The 25816-nt window shown below is 40.0% G+C and overlaps 1 protein-coding gene across 1 annotated transcript in view; it reads right to left on the reverse strand.

Annotated features, from left to right (window-relative positions):
* Positions 1-1764: 1764 nt before the first annotated feature.
* LRRK2 (leucine rich repeat kinase 2) overlaps positions 1765-25816 on the reverse strand; it is a 122080-nt gene continuing 98028 nt past the window's right edge. Inside the window, exons 36-49 of the mRNA XM_026648909.1 lie at positions 19539-19685; positions 19066-19166; positions 18675-18865; positions 17408-17568; positions 16373-16543; positions 13669-13769; positions 12512-12706; positions 10244-10437; positions 9886-9958; positions 9430-9614; positions 8106-8258; positions 6345-6553; positions 4201-4272; positions 1765-3455 (exon numbers count right to left, since the gene is read on the reverse strand). Of these exons, the coding sequence (XP_026504694.1) occupies positions 3334-3455; positions 4201-4272; positions 6345-6553; positions 8106-8258; positions 9430-9614; positions 9886-9958; positions 10244-10437; positions 12512-12706; positions 13669-13769; positions 16373-16543; positions 17408-17568; positions 18675-18865; positions 19066-19166; positions 19539-19685 (2075 nt within the window). The 3' untranslated portion in view covers positions 1765-3333. The remainder of the gene's footprint in view (positions 3456-4200; positions 4273-6344; positions 6554-8105; positions 8259-9429; positions 9615-9885; positions 9959-10243; positions 10438-12511; positions 12707-13668; positions 13770-16372; positions 16544-17407; positions 17569-18674; positions 18866-19065; positions 19167-19538; positions 19686-25816) is intronic.

Here is a 25816-nt window from a genome sequence, read left to right on the forward strand (position 1 = left end):
ATGCAGGAAACTGTCACGTAACAGCAGTCCAAGTATGTTAAATGGTTTTTCATTAAAGGGCTTTTACAAGTATTTCAATCACTCTGCTGCCTTTTCTTGTCTGAATTCTCACAAGTACCTCCTAAAAAATCTGTGTTCTAAGACGAATTGGACTGAAATTAATACTCAGAAAAGTTTAAATAAAGTTCAAGAGTCGTCATAAGCTGAATTCTTCTGTTCCTGCTAAAGGGATGATAAGTTGTAAATATTTTTTTTTACTATTTAAACTTTAAGCCTCCCAGTTTAACAGACTTGGAAAAGAAAAGATGCCTTTATATTATTATCTTCATAGGTCATGCTAATAAAATTATAGAAGCACAGAATGGTAGAAATGTAGGGCTGGAAGGGACCTTGAGGTCACCTAGTCCAGCTCCATGTGCTGAGGAAGGACGAAATATACCTAGACCAGCCCTGGTAGGTGTTTGTCTGACTTGTTCTTAAACAATCTTCTGTGCGCCGGTCTACACAGACTACTTGGAAACGTCAGTGGCTAAATATTACAGAGTAGTTCATTTACTTTGCTCTTCCCACCACCTTTCTCATCCACACACCGCATCATTTACAGCACTAATTTCTCCAAACCCCTCTGCCCACGACAGGACAGGAAAGAGATCTCTCCACCCAGAGATCCTTCTTGGTTCTGGCTCCATTAGCTCCCCCCCCCCCCAGCACTTACTTCCTGTGCCTTCTTATGCCCTCTGTGCTAATGGGCTAATTAGTTGTTTAGTCCTGCCCAACCCATTCTAATCTGTTACTTAGGCACAGTCAGGTCCATCCTGTGGGATTTAATTGTTTAAGTGATTGGAGTGCTGGCTCTGCTGCCTAAGGTGGGGGACCGTCTTGCTCCTCAGCATAGACAACAAGGTCATAGCGAAGGCCCTCTTGCTGTGACTGGGGTCCATGTGGCGGATGTGGTCCACTGCGACCAGACCTACGCTGTCCTGGGCCGTACCATCTTCAATAATTTTTATCTTGTCTGGGACATCCTTGAGCTTGGGTGTAGGGATGGGTCATTTGCCCTCCTGTCCTTGGACCAGAAGAAGGTGTTGAACAGGGTGGACCACGAGTATCTCCTGGGCACTCTGCAGGCATTTGGCTTTGGGCCCCAGTTTGCGGGTTTTCTTCAGCTGCTGTACACTTCTGCTGGGTGTTTGGTCAAGCTCAACTGGACCCTGACCGAACCCATCAGCTTCAGATGAGAGGTGCGTCAAGGCTGTCTGCTGTCAGCCAAGTTGTATACTCTGGCCATCGAGCCCTTCCCGTCTCCTCTGCAGGAGGCTGATGGGGTTGGTGGCCGGAAAGCATCGGCCTCTGGCCAGGCACCCAGCTCTGAAGGCAGCGTAGCTGCCCTCAACAGTGCAGAAGTAATGATGGCAATACCATGAACAACCCTCCCCACAATAGGCTTGTGACCCCCTTTTGAGTCAGGACCACCAATCTGAGAAATGTTGTGTACTTTTGTGTACTTTTTACTCTATACCATAGGGTAAAAGTTACACAAAAAGACCAGATTTCACAGTCCATGACACAATTTTCATGGCTGCGAATTTGATAGACTCCTGCACATAAGCGGTCAGGCCCCCGCTATATAGAAATGCTGTGAGAAATAAAGCATACTATTGGAAAATTGTCCATGAAAATGTATATCCACAAAATAGTGTTCCAATAAATAGATACAAGGCTTACACTTCAACATGATTTATAAACTGACTTCAGCACGTGAAATAACATTAGATATTTAAGTTTATTTCTTTATGATAAAAATAATGTATTTTTTGCATTATAAAATCCCATATAAATAGCATTATTCATAGCACATAATACAACACAAACACATTATAAACAGTGCACATATGAAAAGAATCCAAATAGCCAAACATTGATTCATTTTGAGAAGGTTCTATGCTCTCTGTTATCCTATTTTGGGAATTATTTATAACTGTAAAAGATTGGAGGGAGGGGGACTTGTTTGGTGGCAACACCTTGCTCTGCTGCACAGCTTTGGGTTTTTTGTTCCCTGGCATTGCAGGCTTGTTATGGTGAAGATGCTCTTGGTCTTAGGGATCAAGACACGTGTCTGTGGTATGAAGGACAGAAGTAAGGCACCGAGTCATGCTGACAGACAATTGGGTTAATGGATATAGAGCAATAAAATGGTATCTCCAGAATAAAGGTAGGTGTGTGTGTGAGCAGTCTCACAGTGGGGTTACACAAGGCAAGAAGTAGCCCATTCTTGGATGCCTGCAGGCTCCACTACATACTACAAAAATATCAATATAAGGGCTCATAACAAGGCTGGATGGTAAACTTTGCACACATGGTAAATATGAATACTATAGTTTTCATTCTTTTTCAGACTGAGATAAGCAAACTGGACAATTCTATTGCGTGAATACTCCATAGGCACTTTATAGCTACCTGAGAAGCACCATGTCATACCACATTCTGTGTACTATTTACAGCAACATTCAGAACTAGAATTTTACCCTGCGTTCTCTTGACCATGCAAAGGGAGTTGTAGAATTACATGTGTGAATGTGTTATGAAACAATAGTGTTTCTATTAATGAGATTGCATTGCCCAGTGCCAGGCATACACTCATAGTCAAAAAAAGGCACTATCTTGACAGACACTTTCATTCTGAATTTTGTCTTTGCTGTTGCAGTGCACAGCCTTTTATGAACAGACTGAAAACTGCCAAACTCTAATGTACATAGGAAAGAAAAAAGCCTGACCTATTCAGCCTGTGCTTTGTAAATTAGGCTGTGTACATTTCACTAACTAGCTGTACTATCCATCAGATAATGGACAATGTTTTCTTTCATATAATCAAAATTATTAAATATGAGTTTAACTAATAACATTAACCATCAGTAACGTTCACCTATGCAGGCAGCAGACTATCTAGTGAGGCCTAAACGTTGCTCTGATTTACAGTGTCAACTTAATGAAGTTACTCTGCATATAGATGGATGTAACTAGGAGCAGAATCTAATCCTCTGGAGTTACTCTGGATTTATGCTGGTGTAACCAAAATCAGAAACATACCAATAAAGATACTTTGGATTTATACCAGTGTTGCTGAAAGCAGATTGAGTGAATAGTTTTGACTCCTTCAAAATATTATAAATCAAAATATTATAAATAAAAACATTCCTTATTTCTTCTGATATTTCATGATTTTGAGGAACAACCATCACTTCCCTTTGTTTCTTAAACAAAAAAGTAATGCAATATATAGTAAAAATTTAAACCAATGGGAAACAAGGTGACTCTCCACTTGTCTAGGGTTCCTTAATCCAAAGAAAAATTTCTCATTTTTTCTGCTAATTCCTGTCTCACTTCAATGTGCTTTTTCAGGTTTTGTACTTCATGGGGCAGCTTAATGTCCCACACAGACATACACGACTGCAGCTCTGTAAAAATAATTTTAAAAAACATTGAAAAGTACTACACAGATACAATTATTGCATTACAAATGTGATTCTGCTGCTTTGTTTTTAATTACAGTCAGAAATAATAGACTGGAAATGTAAATGAGCTTTAGTGTAAATGAGAATCAGGCCCAAATCATTAAAATAGAATTAAAACAGATTTGAACCCTACATTTACTATGGCTCAGATTATATTGGGTGTGAGCCCAGTCCCGCAACCCTTATGCAGGGAGTAAGTCCTGTCTTCTCGAAGCAGTCTCACTGGTTTCAGTGGAGTAAGGGGATGAAAGGACTACTTGCGTGAAAAAGGCTTGTGGGATAAGGCTTCCTAGTCTCAATTCTGATTACTGTAGGTATAATTTTGGATATTGTTACATACAGTAAAGAGGCAAAGGATTTTATTACAGTTATAATCAGGGACCCTTAAAAGAGGTTCTGGTTCAGTTAGAATTTTGAGCAAAGGTTTGTCTGGTTCTTCTTTTATCCAAATCAACCCATCCCTAATATCACATTTAATTTTATATTAATATGCCATTGTTATATTTTACAGGCTCATTTTGGCAGGAGTCTAGAAACACACAGACAACAATAAATCACCACAAAGCTGCAATGAAAATATATCAAATGATATAATCAAATTCCTAACAGACATCTTAAAAAAAAAAAAAAAGTACAGTATTTTTTACAACGTAAGTAATATGGATTAGTAAAATAAATTACCAGATACCTTTCTGATGTTTGTTGTCTTCATTACATTTATAGCAGTACCCCAAAACCAGCACGACGTTCTTGAGGCTCCCTTTTCAAAAATAAAATGTTAGATTTTAATTTTAACTAGCACTTGGATTTCACTTCATTTAAGAGCAGAAGAAGCAGATTACATGCACCATTGAAAGAAAAGAAAGCAGATTTCAGTAAACTAATGCATATTATACATTTTACTGTTAGAAAAAATCAAAATTCAACATTACCAATCAAAGTGACATGAAAAAATGCAGTGTGTGTGTGTGTGTGTGTGTGTGTGTGTGTGTGTGTGTGTGTGCGCGCCCCCATTTAATATGGGGGATTTATCAGAGATAAAGGACAAATTACATAAATATTGTAAATCATTTACCTTCATTTACACCCATCCAGCCTCACTGGGTAGAGTAAAGAAAAAAATGCAGTGAAAATATGTTAAAGTTTTATGAATTTGGGTGTGAGGACAGGCTTCGTCCCTGTGTCTTATGGAGCATATATAAGGCTAGATTTTGGTTTATTACCAAATCTGGGATTGTGGAAGGTTTAAGGGGCCATGCCGGGAGTCCCAGGAGGGCTTCTGCCTGAATCAGCCAAAATTCCTCTTGGGTCTCGCAGGGAGTGCTTGCTAGAGCAGCAGTTATCCCACTATGAAAATACACAGTGCACCCTCCTCGTGCTGGGCTAGCTCTGCCCGCTATGGGTGACTGACGTCTGGAACAGTGTGCCTGTCCCCTTCTGGATTGTACAGATTTCCCATTTCAGGATTCTAGGTAAGCACAGTATGCATTTTTGTTACAGAAAACCATTAGAGGAAATTCTGGGTTATCAGTGTATACAGTTAACGTAAACAGGTTGTAAAGAAGATGCTGTTTGTGAATACACTACAGATTGCCAAAAGTTTAAAAAAAAAAAAATGGCAGTGAAGTGAGAATTTTTGGCGACGATGCCATGTTTAGTTTTTAGTGTTGAAGCATGGAAGGATATGAACTTTTATTAAACTCACAGTACAAACAGAGCAGACTAAGGATGTCTACACAGCTGCTGGCAGGTGTGATTCCCAGCGTGGGTAGACATACACATGAGCTAATGAGAAGATATCAGAGCTTTAAAGTATGGAATTAATGAACAGGAATATAGTAAGTGTGGGAACTCCACAATGTTAGCTTTAGAGTCACTTTTCCTACTATGGGCATGCTTTATTCCATGCTGACACTGGAGATGCAGCTCAGGGGTGTTTCTTAGAAGGTGAATGTAGTCCATGTGCAGTATCCCAGAGTATTTAATTATAATACATATACCTAAGTTTTCCATCCCTGCACTATAATGTATTGTAACCTGGGGATGTCTAGATTAGTCTGGGCGACACAGAAGAACAGTGGGGATGGAGAAAATTACCATACCCCAAATCTGACCCCTCTGCACATGTGCTCTTGTAGCTATGTGTAAAGCAGAAGTAACTCCTTTAAAACCACCCACCTTCAGTTCCTGCTTCCACAGTGGCTCACAGAGGTGGCCATGGCGACAGGAGCAGCTCATACATACAAAGCTGTAGGCTCTGACAGCAGCCCCCTAACCCAAGTTTCTATTCTCTGCTCCTACTTCACACAGCTGAATTGCAAGCTGCACATGTAACTCTGCCCTATGGAGGCACCAATTAGAGTTCTGCTGAGTGGGAACTGAGAGTGGGCGCCACAAATCAAATAAGCAAAAAAGAATGATTATGTATAATCTTGTTGCTTTCTACATACATATTCAGAGAGAGAGAGAGAAGGAAAAAGGGAGAGAATGAAGAAAGAGAAAACAGGCAGACAGAACAGGAGAAATAAAATGGACAGAAGGATGGTGGCAAGTGTGCGGGGGGTATGGCATAAAAGGGGCGTGAGCGAGATGCGACTGGTCACAAGTGGAGCTTTCATAGAAAAAGTGCGGGAGCCACTGCTGTCACATCTAGCACCAGTAGCACATTCTTTGGTATTTACTCATATAAGGATTTAGATTGGTTAGATTAAACATGCAAATAGAATAGAGTGAATGAAAAAAATGAATATTCTAATTAGTTCACGGAATGTCATGTCAAACAGGAATTGTCAATAATTCTATAATGAAAGATTGTTTCTTTTGAATATTTACCTAGCTGGGCTGTCAGCATGACTCGAACAGAGTCACAAAAATCGTGTATTATTCGTATAGGACGACGTGTTGTTAAATCAAGCAGCAGGATATGTCCTCCTCCTGTTCCTATCCAGAGGGCAGAATTTTTTTGTAGACAGATGGTCTTCACTCTTCCAGAATAAGCCACTGTATGTTTTGATTCTTTATTTAGTTTCACCACTTCCTCCCTAAAAATATGAAGAGATTTTGTATTAGAAATTGCTTGCATGCATGGATATTTCATTGGATAATTGCTAAATTGATGCCCTTGCACGGGACAAAATATTTTCAATCTGGTGTCAATGCAGACTGCATGAATCCCAACCTAAGAAATTCCTTAAATTAAACAAGTTGGGAAGAAACTACTGAAGTTTTAAGAACCATCAGTCTTAACTTGGGCAACCTGAACAGGGCTTTAAATTGGACACGGGTAGCTCTTCTTTCTTTTTGACTCTCAAAGCTGTATTTGAATAATTCCCTGTTCTAGTCTTTAAAAGGGAATGCTACTGCTCATGACAGCATGAGAATGAAACAGACTTGACATACAGCACTCCTTTTCACCAGCTTTGTTAGGTGGGAAGATAAGTGTGTTCAAAGAGTTAAATTAACTAGGCTTGTGTAGCCTAGCAGGAGGTAATTTGAGGATGGGGACTCTATTTTAAGGTATTTTGGTTACCAATCTAATTAGTACTGTTTATGGATTGGGGATAAGAGAAACTCAGAAATGAAACCTTCCCTTCCATATTCTAAATTCTCTCCTATATGAAAAAGAAAGACTGGCAGAGGGTGGGGAAGAGAAATCCCTGTACAGACCAAAAGAAATTAAAACACCCTCCCCTGCCAAAAAATGCAATCCCTTCAGGTGCCAGGATTTCCTCTTGCAATGTGCTAATATGAGTAATTTTATTAGCACGAGTAGATTTATTTTCAATTAATGCACATACATATAGTTGTGTGTACCATATGTGTGTAGTTGTATATATTTGCATATAGTATACGTGTTATAGTTATGGTCCCCAGAGGATCCAGTATGGGCATTTTATACATTGGAGGAAAAGCTACTACATCATGGATTAATACTAATGGTGATCACTTCTGGCATCTTAGAATCTCTTTTCTTGAAGGCAGAAGCCGTGAGCTGTTGAGTATCTCCTGGGTAACTCCTGATATGCCCTCATCTCAGCGTCACACTCTCACAGTTTCTTGAGTTCACAATGGGATTTGAGGGCACTCAAAAGGCCCAGAGGCATTTAATACCTTGCAGGGTTAGGCTCTGAAGGACAGGAGCAATAGATAGGGTGGTTTAATTTTGCTATCTGAAATTCTCAGATATGTTGCCTGTGTTCTCAATCTGGGCATGGAGCAAAGGGTGGGAGATAATAATGTTACCTAACTATCCTATGTCAGTCCATAGCTGTGGTGGCATGGACAGGAGTCCCACAGAGTTAAAGCATTAATCTGGGGTTACATGTAGTCAGTGAAATAAACATTTGGTGTAAAATTAATTGAAGCTCAAGAATGAAGGCCATGGAAAAATCCTGAGAGCCTGCCTGGACCAGTCCAAAATTTAGGACCAGAAGAGGGGAAAGAAAAGCCATGCCTGACAACAGAACTGGTCTCACCAGTGATTCCCTTCCCCACCACCCCCAAAATGTGAAGTATTTCACTAGACAATCTCCCAGAAGAATCCACTATTCATCTATTACACACAACACCAACAGTATAAAATAAGACACTTACTTTAGAAAATGTGCACAGTCAATTAGTTCACAAAGTTTCTCTGTTTTCTTATCCCAAACTTCCACAAAATGGCTGTTTTTCTTAGCCAAGTAGATGGATTTGTCCACTGCTATTGAAATAATGTTTGCATCACTGTAAGCCTTGTGACAGAATCTAAGAAAGAGGAAAAAAATATTAAATGTATACTATATTCCTAATAGGTAAGCTCTGCCTACAATTACAGACCCACGAAGCCTAAAAACAAAGTGGGCCTGGATCAATTTAAAAATAAAGGATCTGATCTGAATGTTTACAATCTGTGGAGTTACACCAGTATAAAACCATTGTAAGTGAGATCAGATTCAGGCCTATAATGTAACTATTGGTCCAAGATATGGGAAATCTTAATGTGCTTGCTCCTGCTCCCAACCAAGTCAATGGATGTTTTACCACTGAATTATGTGGAAGCAGAACCAAGTTCAGTATCTATTAACAAATTTTCCCTAAACATATTTGTCAGGTCACAACAGAACAAACACCGCTTCTTCCTATTCTAACAAAGGGCCAGATCCTGCAAGCTGCTAAGGACTTTTGACTTCTTTTGGAGAGCTGCTCAGCACAACACAGGGCCAGACCCAAAATGGGTGCAGCCTGATTCTGCCCAGTCTGCTTTACTTCTGTTTTTAACTCTAGTAGCAACCTTTTTGAGTACTTAGTAATTTGAATCTCTTACAAATCCCATGATTGTGCAAACTTTTATCATAATATCTCTGCAATTTGAAAAGAGCATCCTTCTGCCTCACTGATTAGGGGTGAGGACTGTACGCTCAACAACTTCAGCCTCACAGTCTGATACATGAATAAGACCTTTGGTATCTTCATCACAATAAAATTTTAGCCTCTTAATAATTAGAGGTGAGGAATTATATGCAATGTATGTATATTGGGCAAAGACGTATACACATACCTTTATAAGTATAATTATATAGGGTAAATCCTATGCTCAATGCATGTACATGGCTCTCAATGAAATAAATCGGAGTTGAGCAAATTCTTCCCATGTGTGCATTTGCCCAATAGCATTTATACATTCATAAAACATACATCTACTTCTGCCACATTTGTAAAATAAAAATGCATACTACTTAATGTTTGCTTTAAAACTAGAACAAATACCTTAAGTATCCGTTGATCTTTTATTTTTTTAAAATATTATTAAAGGAAAAAAATGGAAATAAGGTATTTACAAAGAACAAGCAATAGGACAGGATTCTCAAACAAAACACTGACATAAAATGTTAATGAAAACAAGAAGAACCAAATTAGATTAGTATAAAATACTCACAGCTGACTTGTCTTTGTCTCAATCAGTTTTTGAATAGATATATCACCAGATAATGATATGATCTTTGTTCCACAGCTTCCCCAGACTATATTTTTTTCAGATGCATATGTGGATTCACTTAAGCACATAAGTGGTGTGCTGACATTCCCTATAGTTAATATCTTCAAAGGTGCTGCACCCTTGCACTGTAAGAAGAAAATATACCCTCCATTAGAAACATACAATATATACTTATACAAGGCAACTTAGAAATTGACAAATCAAACACAGAACACATACAGGGGCAGATTTTCTATACCTTTATAACACCTTTGTGCCACTGGGTTTTGGTTTCAGCAACCCCCCCCCCCCTTTTTTTTTTTTGTAAACTGCATGAAAGAAAGCTATTAGAAGTAGTTACTTTACATATTACTGATCACGTTTTTTTAAAGAGAGTACTATATGTGTTAAATTTACCTTTACTACTTGGTCTTCAAAAACTGCTACTTTGCCATCAGCGGTTCCCACCAGAAAAAAATTCTTCTGTTTGCTGAAATGAAATTATAAATTCCAGAATTGCCTCATGAAAGGACGTTCATTAAAGAAGATTTAAAAACAGAAGTGTCTGGCAGATCAGAGGTTTTATTGGTCACTAAAAGTGACCAGAGGGCCACATGTCCAAAAATAAGCATTTAAGCTCTGCCTGTGAGCAAGTAACACCTGTGCAAAGTATGCAGCTTCAGGCACAATACACGTACAACCACCCATTTAGTGAATATTGCTGTGAAGTCAGATTTCAAAATGTAGCCCATAATGTTTAAACTCTAAATGATACCTTTGCTTTGAAAAAAAGTTGCAGTATAAACAGGTAACAGAATCTGACATTTTCTGAAGATGGTGTTTGTTTTTTCCGTCTTCTGTATTAAATGCCCACAGGGAACCAGACTGTGTTCCTGCCACAACCCAGTTTTCTCTCTCTGTAGGAAGAGTCACTAAAGCCAAACACAAGATTCTTCCATCTGCAATGTCCTGTGTCAAGAAAAAATAATTAAAAGCAGCCTGGTTATTTTTCAGCAAGGATTACACTACTGAATTGCATAAAGTAAAAACACTAGGCCCTTCTGGGAAGAAGGCCTTTCTTCCCCATGGAAAGAAATCCCCAATTAGCAGAAGATACTTTCAACTTTTCCTCTGGCAACCTCTGGCATTCAAAATCCTGAAAATAAATGATTCATAAATAGCTATGATCCATGGCAGGCTGATGCCATGCCTGTCCTTTTAAGAATGCACCATCTGTCTGCCCAATGCTGTGAGAAGGCCAGCATGGTGATCTAACACATTAATTAACTAACTACCAGGAACCAGCGGCGGCTCCAGGCACCAGCGCTCCAAGCGCATGCCTGGGGCAGCAAGCTGCAGGGGGCGCCCTGCCGGTCCCTGCGAGGGCAGCAGTCAGGCAGCCTTCGGCGGCTTGCCTGCGGGAGGTCCGCCGGTCCCGTGGATTTGGCGGCAATTCGGCGGCGGGTACGCCGAAGCCGCAGGACCGGCAGACCTCCCACAGGCAAGCCGCCGAAGGCAGCCTGCCTGCCGTGCTTGGGGCGGCAAAAAAGCTCATAAAAACAACAAGGAGTCTGGTGGCACCTTAAAGACTAACAGATTTATTTGGGCATAAGCTTTCGTGGGTAAAAACCTCACTTCTTCGGATGCATCAGTGTGAGGTTTTTACCCACGAAAGCTTATGCCCAAATAAATCTGTTAGTCTTTAAGGTGCCACCGGACTCCTTGTTGTTTTTGTAGATACAGACTAACACGGCTACCCCGATACATAAAAAAGCTCATGCAGCCCCTGCCAGGAACACATACATTCTCAGCATATAGCAGCTAATGAAGATCTGAAAGCTGTTAGAGGAGCAAAGAAATGGAACTGCACTTATGGTACTTTCTGTGGCACAGTTTAATTGATGGAAATAAAGCACAGATCTAAATATTTCATTTTAAAAAATCCCGCCCTCCCCCCAGAAAGCAGCAGTTTCAAATGTAACACAGTATCTGCTATCTCATGCCTGTGTCTCACTACTGTCTGTTGTGTCACAGAAATCCTTCTTTTAATATGCTCTGTGATGAGTCATATCCAGTGCTGGTAGTGAAACACGTGCAACTTTGCATACCTAGCCTGGGTAATCCAGCTTCCAGTTTGCAAATCTGCTTCTTGTGACAATATTGGATATGGGAACTCCAGAAACTAAATGGAGACATTTGGTGGGTGCATCCCATGGCAGTGAGAGTCTCCTGAGAGGAGTGGGAATTACAGGAAATTGTATTGGCATGGAGGGTTATCAGGATTATTGGTCTGTGTTCTGGCCTCAGTGCAAAAAGGCTGAGGGTTGGCGTACAGCCAGCCCACTGGAAGAAAGAAATGCACTGGTGGTAGGACAATATTGTGAGGGGTGTTGGATGGACAGGAGGGAGGAGAAGATGATCACAGAATGATAGAAATGTAGAGCTGGAAGGAACCTTGAAAGATTATCAAGTCTAGATCCCAGGGGCTTTGCCCCTGCTCTGTATTCCATAAGCTAACCAGCTTCACTTGTCAGGAAGTCTCATGATAATCAGCTTAAATTTCACTTTGCTCAGTTCCATCCCATGACTTCTAGCTATGCCCCTCCCTGAGACACTATCAGTAATTGCTCTTAAAAAAGAAGCATTTCTGTGGCCCTTTTGATCTGAGGATCTCAAAGCACTTTTCAGACATAGGGAATTAAGCCTCAAAGTCCCCACCTCCCTGTCAGTACAGTAACTATCAATTCTAATGTTTTATAGTTTCATAAGGTAAGTCTACATAGAAAAAAAACCCCAAAAAACTAGTGACAATTTTTCTGCTTCATCTCATGGTATCACTGCAGATTCTTATATCAAATGCCTTTGGAATTTTGACCATGAGACGTAGCTGATATGGCTGTCCAGCATGAAAGCAGTCAAAGCTGGGAGCTAGGCTTTCCAGATGCTATACCCTATTGTTAAAATGCATTTAATATGTAAATATAGAAACACCAGACCTATCAATGCCAAGGAGTTAGTAATAAATGACAACTTTCACACCTACCTCACAAGTTTGGTCGTCTGTATTTAAGTCAATAAACGAAACCTGGCCTTTTTTTGTATTTCCATTACCTATCCAGACCCCTGCCTTCTTGCAGCTTTGATTAGAAGCAACCATGCACTCTGCTGTAAAGGCACTGCGTATTGAAATATATCTCATCAAACAGATAAGCTTTGCTGAGTTCAAAATATCATAAACCTGTAAAGGACAACACAAGATAACCAAGATAACAACAGTCTGTAAATAAAGAGATAGCACTTTTCATTCTGAAGGATAAAGTACAATCTATGTACACAGTATCACAGCATGTAATGGTTACTCATGTACTGCAGGTACACAGTCACTATGCACTACATTACTGTTTTTCAGGTGTAAGTGAAGAATACATTTTCCCAATTGAAACTACAGGACAATGTCAATGGGACTTAGTTTCGTATGTCACTTAAGGCACATTTGAAAATCTTACCCAATATCACAGAGCAAGGTAGTATAGTGATAGAAGACACTATGGTAGCTTTTAGATCTATACCATTTTAGAATATGTACGGAGTGGTGTAGATGAACTGCATACATAATTTTATAACAAGTTCTTGTTGTGTAATGTTAATTGAAAATGTCTATCTGACACGAATCCTATGTGGCTAGCATATACGAGTATTAATCACCAAGTAATGAAGTGGCAGAAACATCATTGGATGATTCATGGCAAAATATAAAAGAAAATGGCCAATTTGTATGTTGCACAAATGTTTCTGTTCAAAATAGTGAGGAGAAAATATTGTACTTCTTACGAAGGGCTTGTCCACATGGTGCACCACTGGGGTGTAAATTCTAGTGCACTGGTGAGTAGCACACTAACTGGCCTGTATGGACCCTACTGTTGCACCCCAGAAGTTCCGTAGTGCATGTTAAATGTAGTCCTGTTTCAAACAGGACTACATTAACACCCACTACGGAACTTTTAGTGCACACCAGCAGGATCCACATGGGCCAGTTAGTATGCAATTTGCTAGCATGGACTAGAATGCAGACTATGCCAGAGATGTACACTGTATAGACAAGTCCTAACTTAAATTCACTACTTCCTCTTGAATTGGTAGAGCATAATAAGTCAACAGTAGAAGCTTACACAAAAATTGCATAATACAATCACAAACTACCTGGGCAGATGTAGGTCTTTCCTGAGGGTTTTCTTTCAAACACTTGCTGATTAAACTTTCAACTTCAGGCCAGGGGGCACACCCATATTCTTTGACAGGATCTAAAATATAAATTTTGTGCTGCTAATTAGATAATTGCCTAATTAGTGCAATTTATCACAACTAAGGACTGAGAGTTATGAATACCATTCTTCTTACCAGAATTTCTCACAACTTCTTACAAAGCTGCCCAGAGATACATCCCACAATAGGGTAAAATTTCAAACTGCATAGAGATTAAGTGCTCAAGTTCTATTAACAGCAAATTGGCATTACACAGCTAGAGTGGTTGTCATTACCAACAATGACATCATGATGCCCAAGGCATCACTATTTCCCTAATTTTAGAATTGGATCTAAGCAGTAACTGCTGGCAAATGCTGACTTTTTAATGGGGACTTCAACAATGCCCATGCACTCTCTTTTGAAAATTTACTCATCTCTGTTCGGCAGAGAGAATGGTATTAAATAGAATTAGAGGAAGTCTTTCATCATACGGGTGAATTTTCAGCACACTGCACAGGAACTCCCAATAACATTTATGGGATTTATGAGGATAAATTCTCACATAGTGGTTTACCTCATCATCTTAGGCACTGAGAGTTCTAAACCCAAAATTTAAATATTAAATTATGGTGAATTAATGTTTTTTTTTCTGTCCATCAAAATGTATAGTGATATCCCCAGTATCACCTTATATGGACATGACATTAAACAAGGTTAATGAAAAAAATGCAGCCCACAAAATGAACATCTTCTCTCTTAGACCAGGTCTGAATTTAGTTCTAAGCCTACAAAAGTCCTGTTTCTTTACGGAGTGCACCAATTTGATCCCTGATGTATCTCGAATAAAGTTACACCAGGGATGATGTTGCCCCAATATCTCCAAATCTGAGTTTCTCACTGTGTGAAAATGGGATGTAATTTTAGACAAATTCAAAAACTGCTCATTGTTTTGCATTATCCTCCAAGTAGTGGCCATGGTCAGACATAGGATACAACACAAGTGGCAATATTTATCTTAGCCAGTATGACAATCACTGTAAGAACATAAGAATGGCCATACTGGGTCAGACCAAAGGTCCATCTAGCCCAGTATCCTGTCTTCCAACAGTGGCCAATGCCAGGTGCCCCAGAGGGAATGAACAGAACAGGTAATCATCAAGTGATCCATCCCCTATCGCCCATTCCCAGCTTCTGGCAAACAGAGGCTAGGGATACCATTCCTGCCCTTCCTGGCTAATAGTCATTGATGGACCTATCCTCCATGAACTTATCTAGTTCTTTTTTGAACCCTGTTATAGTCTTGGCCTTCACAACATCCTCTGGCAAGGAGTTCCACAGGTTGACTGTGCATAGTGTGAAAAAATACTTCCTTTTGTTTGTTTTAAACCTGCTGCCTATTAATTTCATTTGGTGACCCCTAGTTCTTGTGTTACGAGACAGAGTAAATATCACTTCCTTGTTTACTTCTCCACACTAGTCATGATTGTATAGACCTCTATCATATCCCACCTTAGAGATATCTTTTCCAAGCTGAAAAATCCCAGTCTTATTAATCTCTCCTCATACGGAAACCGTTCCATAACCCTAATCATTTTTGTTGCCTTTTTCTGAACCTTTTCCAATTACAATATATCTTTTTTGAGATGGGGCAACCACCTCTGCACGCAGTATTCAAGATGTGGGCGTACCATGGATTTATATAGAGGCAATATGATCTTTTCTGTCTTATTTTCTATCCCTTTTTTAATGATTCCCAACATTCGGTTTGCTTTTTTGACTGCCGCTTCACATTGAGTGGATATTTTCAGAGAACTATTCACAATGACTCCAAGATCTCTTTCTTGAGTGGTAACAGCTAATTTAGACCCCATCATTATATATGTACAGCTGGGATTATATTTTCAAATGTGCATTACTTTGCATTTATCAACACTGAAGTTCATCTGCCATTTTGTTGCCCAGTCACCCAGTTTTGAGAGATCCTTTTGCAGCTCTTCGCTGTCTGCCTGGGACTTAACTATCTTGAGCAATTTTGTATCATCTGCAAATTTTGCCACCTCACTGTTTACCCCTTTTTCCAGATCCTTTATGACTATGTTGAATAGGACTGGGCCCAGTACAGACCCTTGGGGACCCCACTATTTACCTCTCTCCATTCTGAAAACTGACCATTTATTCCTACCCTTTGTTTCCTATTTTTTAACAAGTTACCAATCCATGAGAGGACCTTCCTTCTTATCCCAAGACAGCTTACTTTGCTTAAGAGCCTTTGGTGAGGGAGCTTGTAAAAGGCTTTCTGAAAATCTAAGTACATTATATCCACTGCATCCCCCTTGTCCACATGCTTGTTGATCCCCTCAAAGAATTCTAGTAGATTGGTGAGACATGATTTCCCGTTACAAAAAACATGTTGACTCTTCCCCAACAAATTATGTTCATCTATGTGTCTGACAATTTTGTTCTTTACTATAGTTTCAATCAGTTTGCCGGGTACTGAAGTCAGGCTTACTGCTCTGTAATTTTCGGGATCACCTCTGGAGCCCTTTTTAAAAATTGGTGTCACATTAGCTATCCTCCAGTCATTTGGTACTGGCGCTGATTTAAATAATCTTTCCCCTCTGTATGTTCCAGTGTTAAATCTTGAAGAAACATGACATACCTGGTAATTTTCCATGAATTGCTAATTCATCAAATTCATTTGGAAACTTCATGCCTTCTATTATTCTACCTCCGGCTGTTAAAATGTCATAAAGAAGCAAGCCAAATGAATACACATCAGCTTGCTGATTGTAAATCACATTTCCTCTGGCAACCTCTGGTGCTCGAAATCCTGGAAATAAATGATTCATTAATAGCTATGATTCATGCCAGGCTGATGCCATGCCTGTCCCTTTAAGAATAAATACCTCTTGATGAAAAAGGCCACAGGAAGTTAACAAAAAATTACATACTATTTTGGAACTGGCAGCAGTCCATATGCTGAAAATCACAGAAGAAATGAGCAAATGGAAGGTCAGTGTAAAAGAAGTATCTGTAAATCAGTTAATAAGCTTCTGTGCTATTAGTCTAACCATCAAAAGAGCTTTATTATTTAATAGTGAAAAGGAAGGGCACGTCCTGCAATCCTAACTCAGGGCCTGATACTGCACTATGGGAGTCATGCCCTCATGTTCACGGCAATGGGCCCCAATGCTCATTTACTCTAAGGCTACTTTTTCATTGCTCTAGCAGTGCAAAGGGGCCTTCAAATGGGTGTAAACGTGATCCAATTCAAGTCAACGGGAGCTGCAGGTGTTCAGCACCTCTGAAAAATCAGAACCCTAAAGCGCACATTACTGACCACTAAAACCCAACCACATTTAGAATATTGTTTTAATCAAATAATAAGCATAAAAATATTCAAACTGAACATATCTGTACAAAAGAAAAAATAATTAAGATCATTTAATGTAATTTAACTTACACATTCTTTTTAACACCCCATTATACTGCCAACATTGTGTAAAAGGCCCCTTAGTGTAAATGGGAATCAGGCCCAGGGTATATAAATCTGTTTTAATCAGTTATAACATGGTGAGAACCACAGCAATGTAGATTGTTCCTTAATTGGACACTTCTTATGGTGGAATTCCAAAATATTGTCTTATTCTTTTTAACAAAACAAAAAAAGACAACAAAGCATTTTTTGCCATACCTGGTGTGCCTTCTGAGGTTTTTATCCCCATTCTGCAGCAATACTGAGCAATGCCATAATCAGCAATCTTTGCAATGACTGCTGAATTGGGATATAATGTAAAGAGCAGCACATTATGAGGCTTTAAATCTCGATAAATGATCATTGAGGAATGCAGATACCTGTTAACAAAAAAGTACTTAGGTGAAAGCATTTAAAATCCATATCTATCTATTTACACTGACTGCATCAATAATACGATAGTAAGCCATGATATTAATTTTAATCATTCTGACATCAAAAGGAAAAAGTTCACTAATATGATATCCGATTGCTGGATTATGGTTTTGGAATTATCCCAACATATCAGTTGTTGGCACATGAACAGCTTGGTATTGTAGTTCAAGACACCTCACTTAGAGTGAGGTGTCTTGAACTTCAAAAAGAAGCCAATTAAACAAAAAATAAACATAGTTTCACCTACACCTGCCCCTGAGCTTCCTTGCCAGATTTTGTAATTTTAAAATCGTATTTCCCTTGCCGTTATAAAGACATTCACAGATTTTCAGGTTAAAAAGAATGGGAAAAATTAAAGTTCCAGAGTTCTGGCTTTTTCTCCATTCACGTGAATCCCACTTGTGAATAGAAAAAACAAGAGAAAAGACAGTGAATAGACCAAATATAAAAGTATTGACTGCTTGTGAGTGGTATTCCGGTTCCTGGCCCTTCAGGTGAGGTGTCACTTTATGCTTTCTGCCTTTATTTGTTCGTTTCCTTGAAAACCAACAAAACAAATAACCTAGACTACATTTAAAAAAAAAAAAGTACAAAATTCTGTCTCTTTTGGGACACACACAAATTAAGAATGTATGATAGTCTAGCCCTACAGTTGATTAAGATCTTGAAAGGATAAGCTAGTAAATGTCATCAGAGGCCCAAATAAGTAATGGTAGCAGATGCCCTTGACAGAATGTTCTTCTTGTAGCCCACGTCAACAAATCCCTTATGGAAAACTGCTATAGAATTGAATAGAAATTATAACCTTTCTAGAGAGTTTTTTGAATGATCTTACATAATTTAATAGAATTGTATACACTGCTTCAAGTACACAGACAGGACTGTATCCTCTATTCAATAAATCAAATATAAAAAGATAGAACTTCTTTGACTAAGAGAATACACCCCCACGGTATAGAAGGAGAGTCAAGGAAGGGAAAAGAGAAAGCTTTCCTACTTTCAGACTGTCAATATTTTTCAGTGCCAAAATTAGCATTTCAAGAATATTTACCTTAAGCCATCTGCTACATGTAGAGCTATCCTGTGCTGAAGTGTTTTAGTTAAGCTTGAACTATCTTGCTGAAGCAAACGATCCAGAGAACCCTTAGGGGCTAATTCCATTACCAACATCCGGGGACGGACTGCAGCAGCCAGCAAAGACACTAAGCTAGGGTGATGGAGATGACAAAGCACTGCAAGCTCCTGTAAATTGTAAAATCAAGTGAAATACTGCATGTATTATATTTATAGTTCTGGGGTGAACTGGGTTTGTTTCAACAATATTAACTACTAAAAGGCAGAAAATTCAGAATTAAGGCAGAGACTGTGCTTAAACATTATTAAACCCTTCACTATTGTAGTTTTACTAGTGCAGCACTATAAAAAGAGGCAACATTTCTTACTTGTCGTAAGAGTCTGAGGGAAGTATGTTTATTAAAAATCTTTACAGCTACTTCTTCTCCACCATATGATGCGCGGTACACAGATCCAAACCCACCGTCACCTTTTCAAAAAGAAATGGAAGGTATATAAAAAAAATAAAAGAACATCAATCTTTTCTCAAATTGACTGGGCCTGACTCTAAAAAGCACAGAGCACCAACAGTCTCAGCTTAAGCCAGTGAGAGTAGTGTGCGCTCAGCACATCTGAAAAATCAGGGCCCTAACATACATATTATTGGCAGTTAAAAAACCCCTCTATAATCCAGAAGTATCTTTTAGCAGCAGAATACATACATCAAATAGAAAAAACCTCAGTAAAATGTTTTCAGTATGTTTTATAATTTAGCCCGATAGCTTAATTTACATAAACGTTACACTTTTAATATCCTTGCCACATATTAGGTTTATAGGAGGGACTAAAAATTAATATTCACCCAACAGAAATTCAGGAGCCTTGTCAAATTCCAATTCATCATTGTTCAACATGATATTTCTAGGCAAATCAGCCAATATCAGGTCAGGAGCAATCTGGGCTATTGGAATGGTAAATCTTGGTTGATCTGGATTTACTAAGAGATCACCTAAGTAAGGAAAAAAAAAAAGATGCAGTTGAAAAGCAGATAAAATAGCATATTCACCACACTAAACTGAGTGAAGTGTACATATCTCTCTCTATTTATGTATACAACTAATGCACTTCATATGAACTTTGCATTTGTGTAGTAACTAGTGACAACTGAATATACTTCTCCAATTTATATACATTTCTTGCATGTGTAAATAATTCCAAACCATGGTTTAATGGCATATGCAGTCGTCAACATTAAAAACTAGCCTTTGTCAACAGTTACCATACAGCATTAAGCTAACTGAGATACCACATTTTTTCTGTGTAAGTAGAATAGGAAATAACTCTAGTAACTGTGTAGTACCTATTGGCTAATATTGCCTTTTTAATTGTGACCATTGTACAGGATCCAATCAACAGGACTAATGTCCACTGCAGTACTAACATGAGTCAGAATTAATCACATGAATAAGCTTTGCTGGATCAGGTCCCGTGGATGAGAAGGCGAGTGTCTCTTTCAACCCTCCCACTTTGTACCCCAATGCAGGGGCTAGCCACAATCTGGCCCATACTGTATTGTAATACAAAGACATTAGGACAAAAAAGCTGTGGTTGTTGAATCACATTATAAGGATGGTATTGTTTATTTTAATCAAGTGTTCTTAAATAATGTGAGGAGTCTAAATGCTATGGCAATGGGATCATGTACAGTAACTCCTCACTTAACATTGTCCCAGTTACCGTTGTTACGTTGCTGTTCAATTAGAGACCATGCTTGTTGCGCAATGCTCCCTTCCAACGTTTGTGGGGGGAAAAATGGTCAGGGCCTAAACTTAGTTAAGCAGTCTGTAAAGTATGGCCTGAAGGTAGAAAAGGGGGGGGGAGTGAGATAGAAAAAGTAGGGTAAAGAGAAATCATAAAAGCAGAACTAACTGTAGAAAGTATAAAAGCAGAACTAATTGTAGAAATTATAAAAGTAGAATTCTTGGTTTCTTTGCAGCCATTCCTTTAGGAATGTCTGTAAATAACCTCTTGCCTGGATTATTTAAGTAAAATCATTTGACTAACTTTTTATAGTCAAATGATTTTACTTAAATAACCTCTTGCCTGGATTATTTACAGACATTCCTAAAGGAATGGCTGCAAAGAAACCAAGAATTTTTCTTTTATAACATTTTCTTTTAACATTTATACAAAGTTTTACTGCTTAATTCCTTTCAATATCTATAGAGTTAACTTCTTACTTTGTTTCTTTCAACTTCCTCAAACTGTGGTTGCCTGCTTGTCTGGGCCCGATCCTTTTTTCCTTGTTGCATTATTATTTTTCCATGGGCACAGGCATTGTTTCACTACCAATTTAGCAAGGAGGGTGGGCTTTTTGACTAACCCCCCTTTTATCTATTTATACACACCTATTTACATACACACATTACATCTAGATGCATCTTATTTAATAATAACCTTAATTCTTTATGTCCGGACTTAATACAACCTTTCCTTGAGGCAGTAACAACCCCTCAGCACCGGTGCATTATAAAAAAGGATAATAACAGGGCTAGGGACAATGAGAAAGGAAGGAAGAACAGCATGAACAGCACGATAAAACGGGGGAGTCACACTTACTGACCATAGAAATAATGACTTATTTTTAAATTAAGGAGATAATAACAGATTGGATTCTTCCTTGGCCTGTTTTGATAGAGGATACTGCTACACCTTGGGAAGGGGTCTTGCTGGGTTTAGGCAAATCTTAACGGGTTGGGCAGACCCAATGCACCAAACCTGGTTGGCATGATCGACAGGGAGGGAGAGACCTTAACCAGCAACATAATGTTGGTAAAGCTGTCAAAGTTAGGCAAGCAGCGCGTCCCCTACCCTGGGGACGTTTTGTAAGTATTCAGATTGATTTTATTCAAATGTTTAAATGTTGTAATTGTAAATATGTGTTAGTTTTAGTAATGTATTTCCTTGTAAAAAAGGCGAATGCCAAAACAGTTGTAAAACTTTTGCTTAAGGATTTTGTATCACAATCTGGCATATCTGGACAGATTATAAAAGAGTTATGTGCAGCTTCACAGATCCAGTATGGCCAAATGCCCTTTGAAGGCCACTCCCAATCAAAAGACTGGACTCAGCCCTCATGAGATTCTAACAGGGCACCCGATACAACTACTGGCTGCGCTCCCACTGGCCCTGGCTCAGATGAACATTCATTTAATGGATGACACAATGCTTGATTATCGCCAGGAACTAATGAAATGTGTTAGGTTTTTTTATATATAGGTGAAAAAAATACACCCAAGGATCCTGAGCAACCCTGCCATTCGCTGGAACCAGGAGACTGGGTCTATATAAAGGTCCAACAGCAAAAGACCGCCCTGGCCCCGCACTGGAAAGGCCCATACCAAGTCCTGTTAACAACCAACACTGTGAAGTGTCAAGAACTGACTGCCTGGACCCACGCTTCGCACTGCAAAAACGCCCCTCCACCGTGACATGATTCTCCGACTGATGATCGGCTGTCTCTCCTTCTGGTGCTGCTGTTTCTTCTGGACAGCAGGAGAAAAGGACAAGGTGACCTCTCTCTTGTCCATTGACAGACGTATTATGCATTTGAACTTTGCTAGAAGAACCAAACCATTACAGGGTGATGTGCTAGTAACCTCTCCCCTGCATAATGCTAAACCACGGCTGTTCCAAGAAAGAAGAAGGAACACTCGCTCCACTGAAACCACTAAAGTCCAGGAATTCGTGACTATAAGAGACATTAAGAATTGGCCCTGGTATAAAAAACGAAGTATTATACATTGGCGGGGGGGCGGGGGGGCGGGAGGCTTGTGGGAGCCATTCTTGGGAATGTGATATTAATTGGGTCTTGGGGTTTATTCCACAGGCTGCGCCCTGTGTTTTTGGACAAGTACCGTCAGCATGTACTGCCCTCCCTAATTGGCTTCCAGATAACAAATACCAAAAGCTCCTCACTGCCTCAAGTATTCCTCCCACCATTGCTCCTGCCCCTGTGGTTTATCCAAACACAAATAGACCTGTGTAGTCTACTGAAATCCACTGGCCAAGACCCTCCCATCTCAGTGATTTGTTAGAATTTTTTTCAAGAAAGCTATTTTTTAACGTTCAAAATAGGTTTTATGAACGAACCATCGAATGGAAAACAAATGGAATGGTGGAAATAGAAATGTATGACATTACTACCAAAGAGCCCCGAAAATCAGAGCTTAAGATTATTGGATTTTATAGAAGGTGGATATGATGGCCATTCCTAGAATATGTAAAACATTAACCGGAAAGGGTCCCTTTTGTTATTTGATCACCCAATTGGTAGATGGTCAAATATGTACCCAAAGACTCTTCTCTGTCACTAGGAATTTTACCTGTACTCAGATAATCCCTGTGACCAATAATGTAACCTGTACCCTATTGCAATATGCCCCTTCCTATGCCCTTGACGTTAATGCCTCACAAAAATATATAACGGTATCCAGCCAGGAAATGTGGTATAAGACTACCCCAAGGAGACATGTGTCAGGATATCGATGGACCATAATTAATGCCACACTGGGGACCATCAGTTTTTAGGTCACTGCTATTTACCATAATTGCTCAAATGGGGCTGCCCTCAAATTAGCTCAACAAAAGGCTTGGGCTTCTCCCAAAAAGAAAAGAGATTTGACTGAACACTTGTGGGATGGGGCTAATAGCGCAGTTGCAATTTGGAATATCCACAAAAGCCAACAGCATGAGGGGAAAAATAGGCCAATTGGAAAAGGCCACTAGTCTTATTTCTGGAGCACAACTAACTAAGGTTCAGGCTGGAACTGGTGAATTGCATGTCATTTCCGCCCTTAGTTCAATAACCCAGGAGTTGCTGACTGAGACAGACACCTCAGGAGTACCATCTAATCTCTGGCCATGGAGGCATACTTGGAGATTTTCTGGGTGGAGGTGTGGACAGTCACAGTGCTCCTTCCAAGCCTATGGACCGGTTAAAGGGGTGTGGGCCCCCACTTACCGAATCCTGCCGGGTCCATGGGGAGGATGCATGTGGGATTGGGTTATTCACCGAGACATTTGGAAAATCAAGCCACCTGGTATGCCTAACCGATTCATAGTCAGTGCTCCTAAAATAACACCCAATATTTGGATTGGGATAAGAAACCAATGGACACTCTGGCCATTAAAACCCCCACAGCTTCAATGCATACATAAATTAAAGCCAGGGGAAATTATCACTGTCCATGACCATTTTTGTTGGGAGGGTAAGGGACTAGGAACCCTCCTGACAGGAGACATGTTCTTTCAGGCTAATAACAGTTGTGTATTTGTTAAGGCCCATATTGTACACGATGCCCATTTTAACCTCACTACAACTGCAGGCAGCCATATTATCTATTGGCCTGCGGATAAAAATTTGCAATCCACTCTCAGGTATAAAATGCCCTTTAACTGGACGACCCTGGTTCCCGACCATTTCCAAAATCTGCTTTCATTGTTACCAGAAGTGCAAAAAATTTCTGATTTACAAGGGCAAATTCATATCCTTGAAAATATATATCAGATAGAAAAGGGTTCCTTTCAAACAGCCTATAGACTGTCTTCTTTGTGTATTAGTCAAGATGTGTTGTGTGCGGTAACCAAAATTGTGCACGAACCCCATCGTATTGTCACCATAAGTGGACTAACACGTGTAGTGGCGTTGGTTGGTTTGGGATTATGCCTCTGTTATTGCTGTTGCAAAAAACACTGCTGTGCTTGTAATTTTTTGCCAAGCCCAGCGTAAGGGAGCAAGTGGCATTGATAATTGTTAATGAAATTTTTGACAAAAGTTGGGATGAGAAAAAGGAAAAGGAAAGGAAGGAAATCAATGGGCTCATGAATGTGGAAGTTTAGGCCAAAGATGGCGCCATAAAGGGGCGGACTGTGGGGGAAAAAATGGTCAGGGCCTAAACTTAGTTAAGCAGTCTGTAAAGTATGGCCTGAAGGTAGAAAAGGGGAGGAGGGGGGGGAAGATAGAAAAAGTAGGGTAAAGAGAAATCATAAAAGCAGAACTGTAGAAACTATAAAAGCAGAAGTAACTGTAGAAATTATAAAAGTAGAATTAACCTTTGTAACAGACTATGATTAATAGCTGCCAGGTGACAGAACAAGAAACCGCAAAGGGCAAAAGGAAGGAAAAACAGAAAAGGCTTGTTTTGCTTTATTCCTTATATGGATGCAAAACTTTAAGGAAGTATATGTAATTTTTGTGGTTTTATCCTATATAAACTCTCGCATTTTATCTGTCGGGGGGGTTCGGCTGCCTTGGCTGACTCCCCCATGCGTGCATATTTGATTGATCAATAAAGGAGCCTCAGGCTGTCTGATCCAAAATCAACCATGTGGTCAATTTTCCACAACACGTTGTTTTGCAGCCGCCTGCTTTGTCCACTGCTTGCAGAAAGAGCTGCCCGTTGGAGCTAGCTGGTGGGGGCTTGGAACCAGGGTGGACCGACAGCCCCCCCCCCCCATCAGTTCCCTGCTCCCCTATGTTCCCTGTGCGGCAGCCGCTCAGCAGGCTATCAATTGCTGGGCAGTTCAGCGGTCCCTCCCCACACTGTCCTGTGCTGCTCCTGCCCTCTGCCTTGGAGCTATTCCTGGGAGCCTCCTGCTTGCTGTGCGGGGGGTGGGGGGGGAAGGGGTGCTAATGTCAGAGTGTCCCCCTGCTCCTGCCCCCATTTCTACAGAACGGGGGAGGACCAACAGGGTCAGCAGAGAGGGAGCTTGCTGGCAGCAGCTGCTGTCTCAACTTGCTGATCTACTTAAAACGGCAGTGTAGTTAGAGTGGGGTCAGCGTACTTAAAGGGGCAATGCGCGTTTCTCTCTCTCACACACATGGTGTGTGTCTCTGTACCTCTCTGCCATGCTGTCTCCCCTCACTCCATTCGTGCTGCCTTGTGGAGTGTGAGGCTACATTAACAACGTGTTAACCCTTGAGGGCTCAGCCGAGTGCTAGTTCATCATTTAGCAGTGAGGCATTCCCTGGGAAATATCCCACCCTCTGACTTCACCACCTCAACCAAGCTTCACAATCATCATTGCTGTGTACGGTATTAAATTGTTTGTTTAAAACCTATACTGTGTGTGTGTCTG

Source organism: Terrapene carolina, unplaced genomic scaffold (assembly GCF_002925995.2).
Source record: "Terrapene carolina triunguis isolate 2854851 unplaced genomic scaffold, T_m_triunguis-2.0 Scaffold68, whole genome shotgun sequence".
NCBI lineage: Eukaryota > Metazoa > Chordata > Testudines > Emydidae > Terrapene > Terrapene triunguis.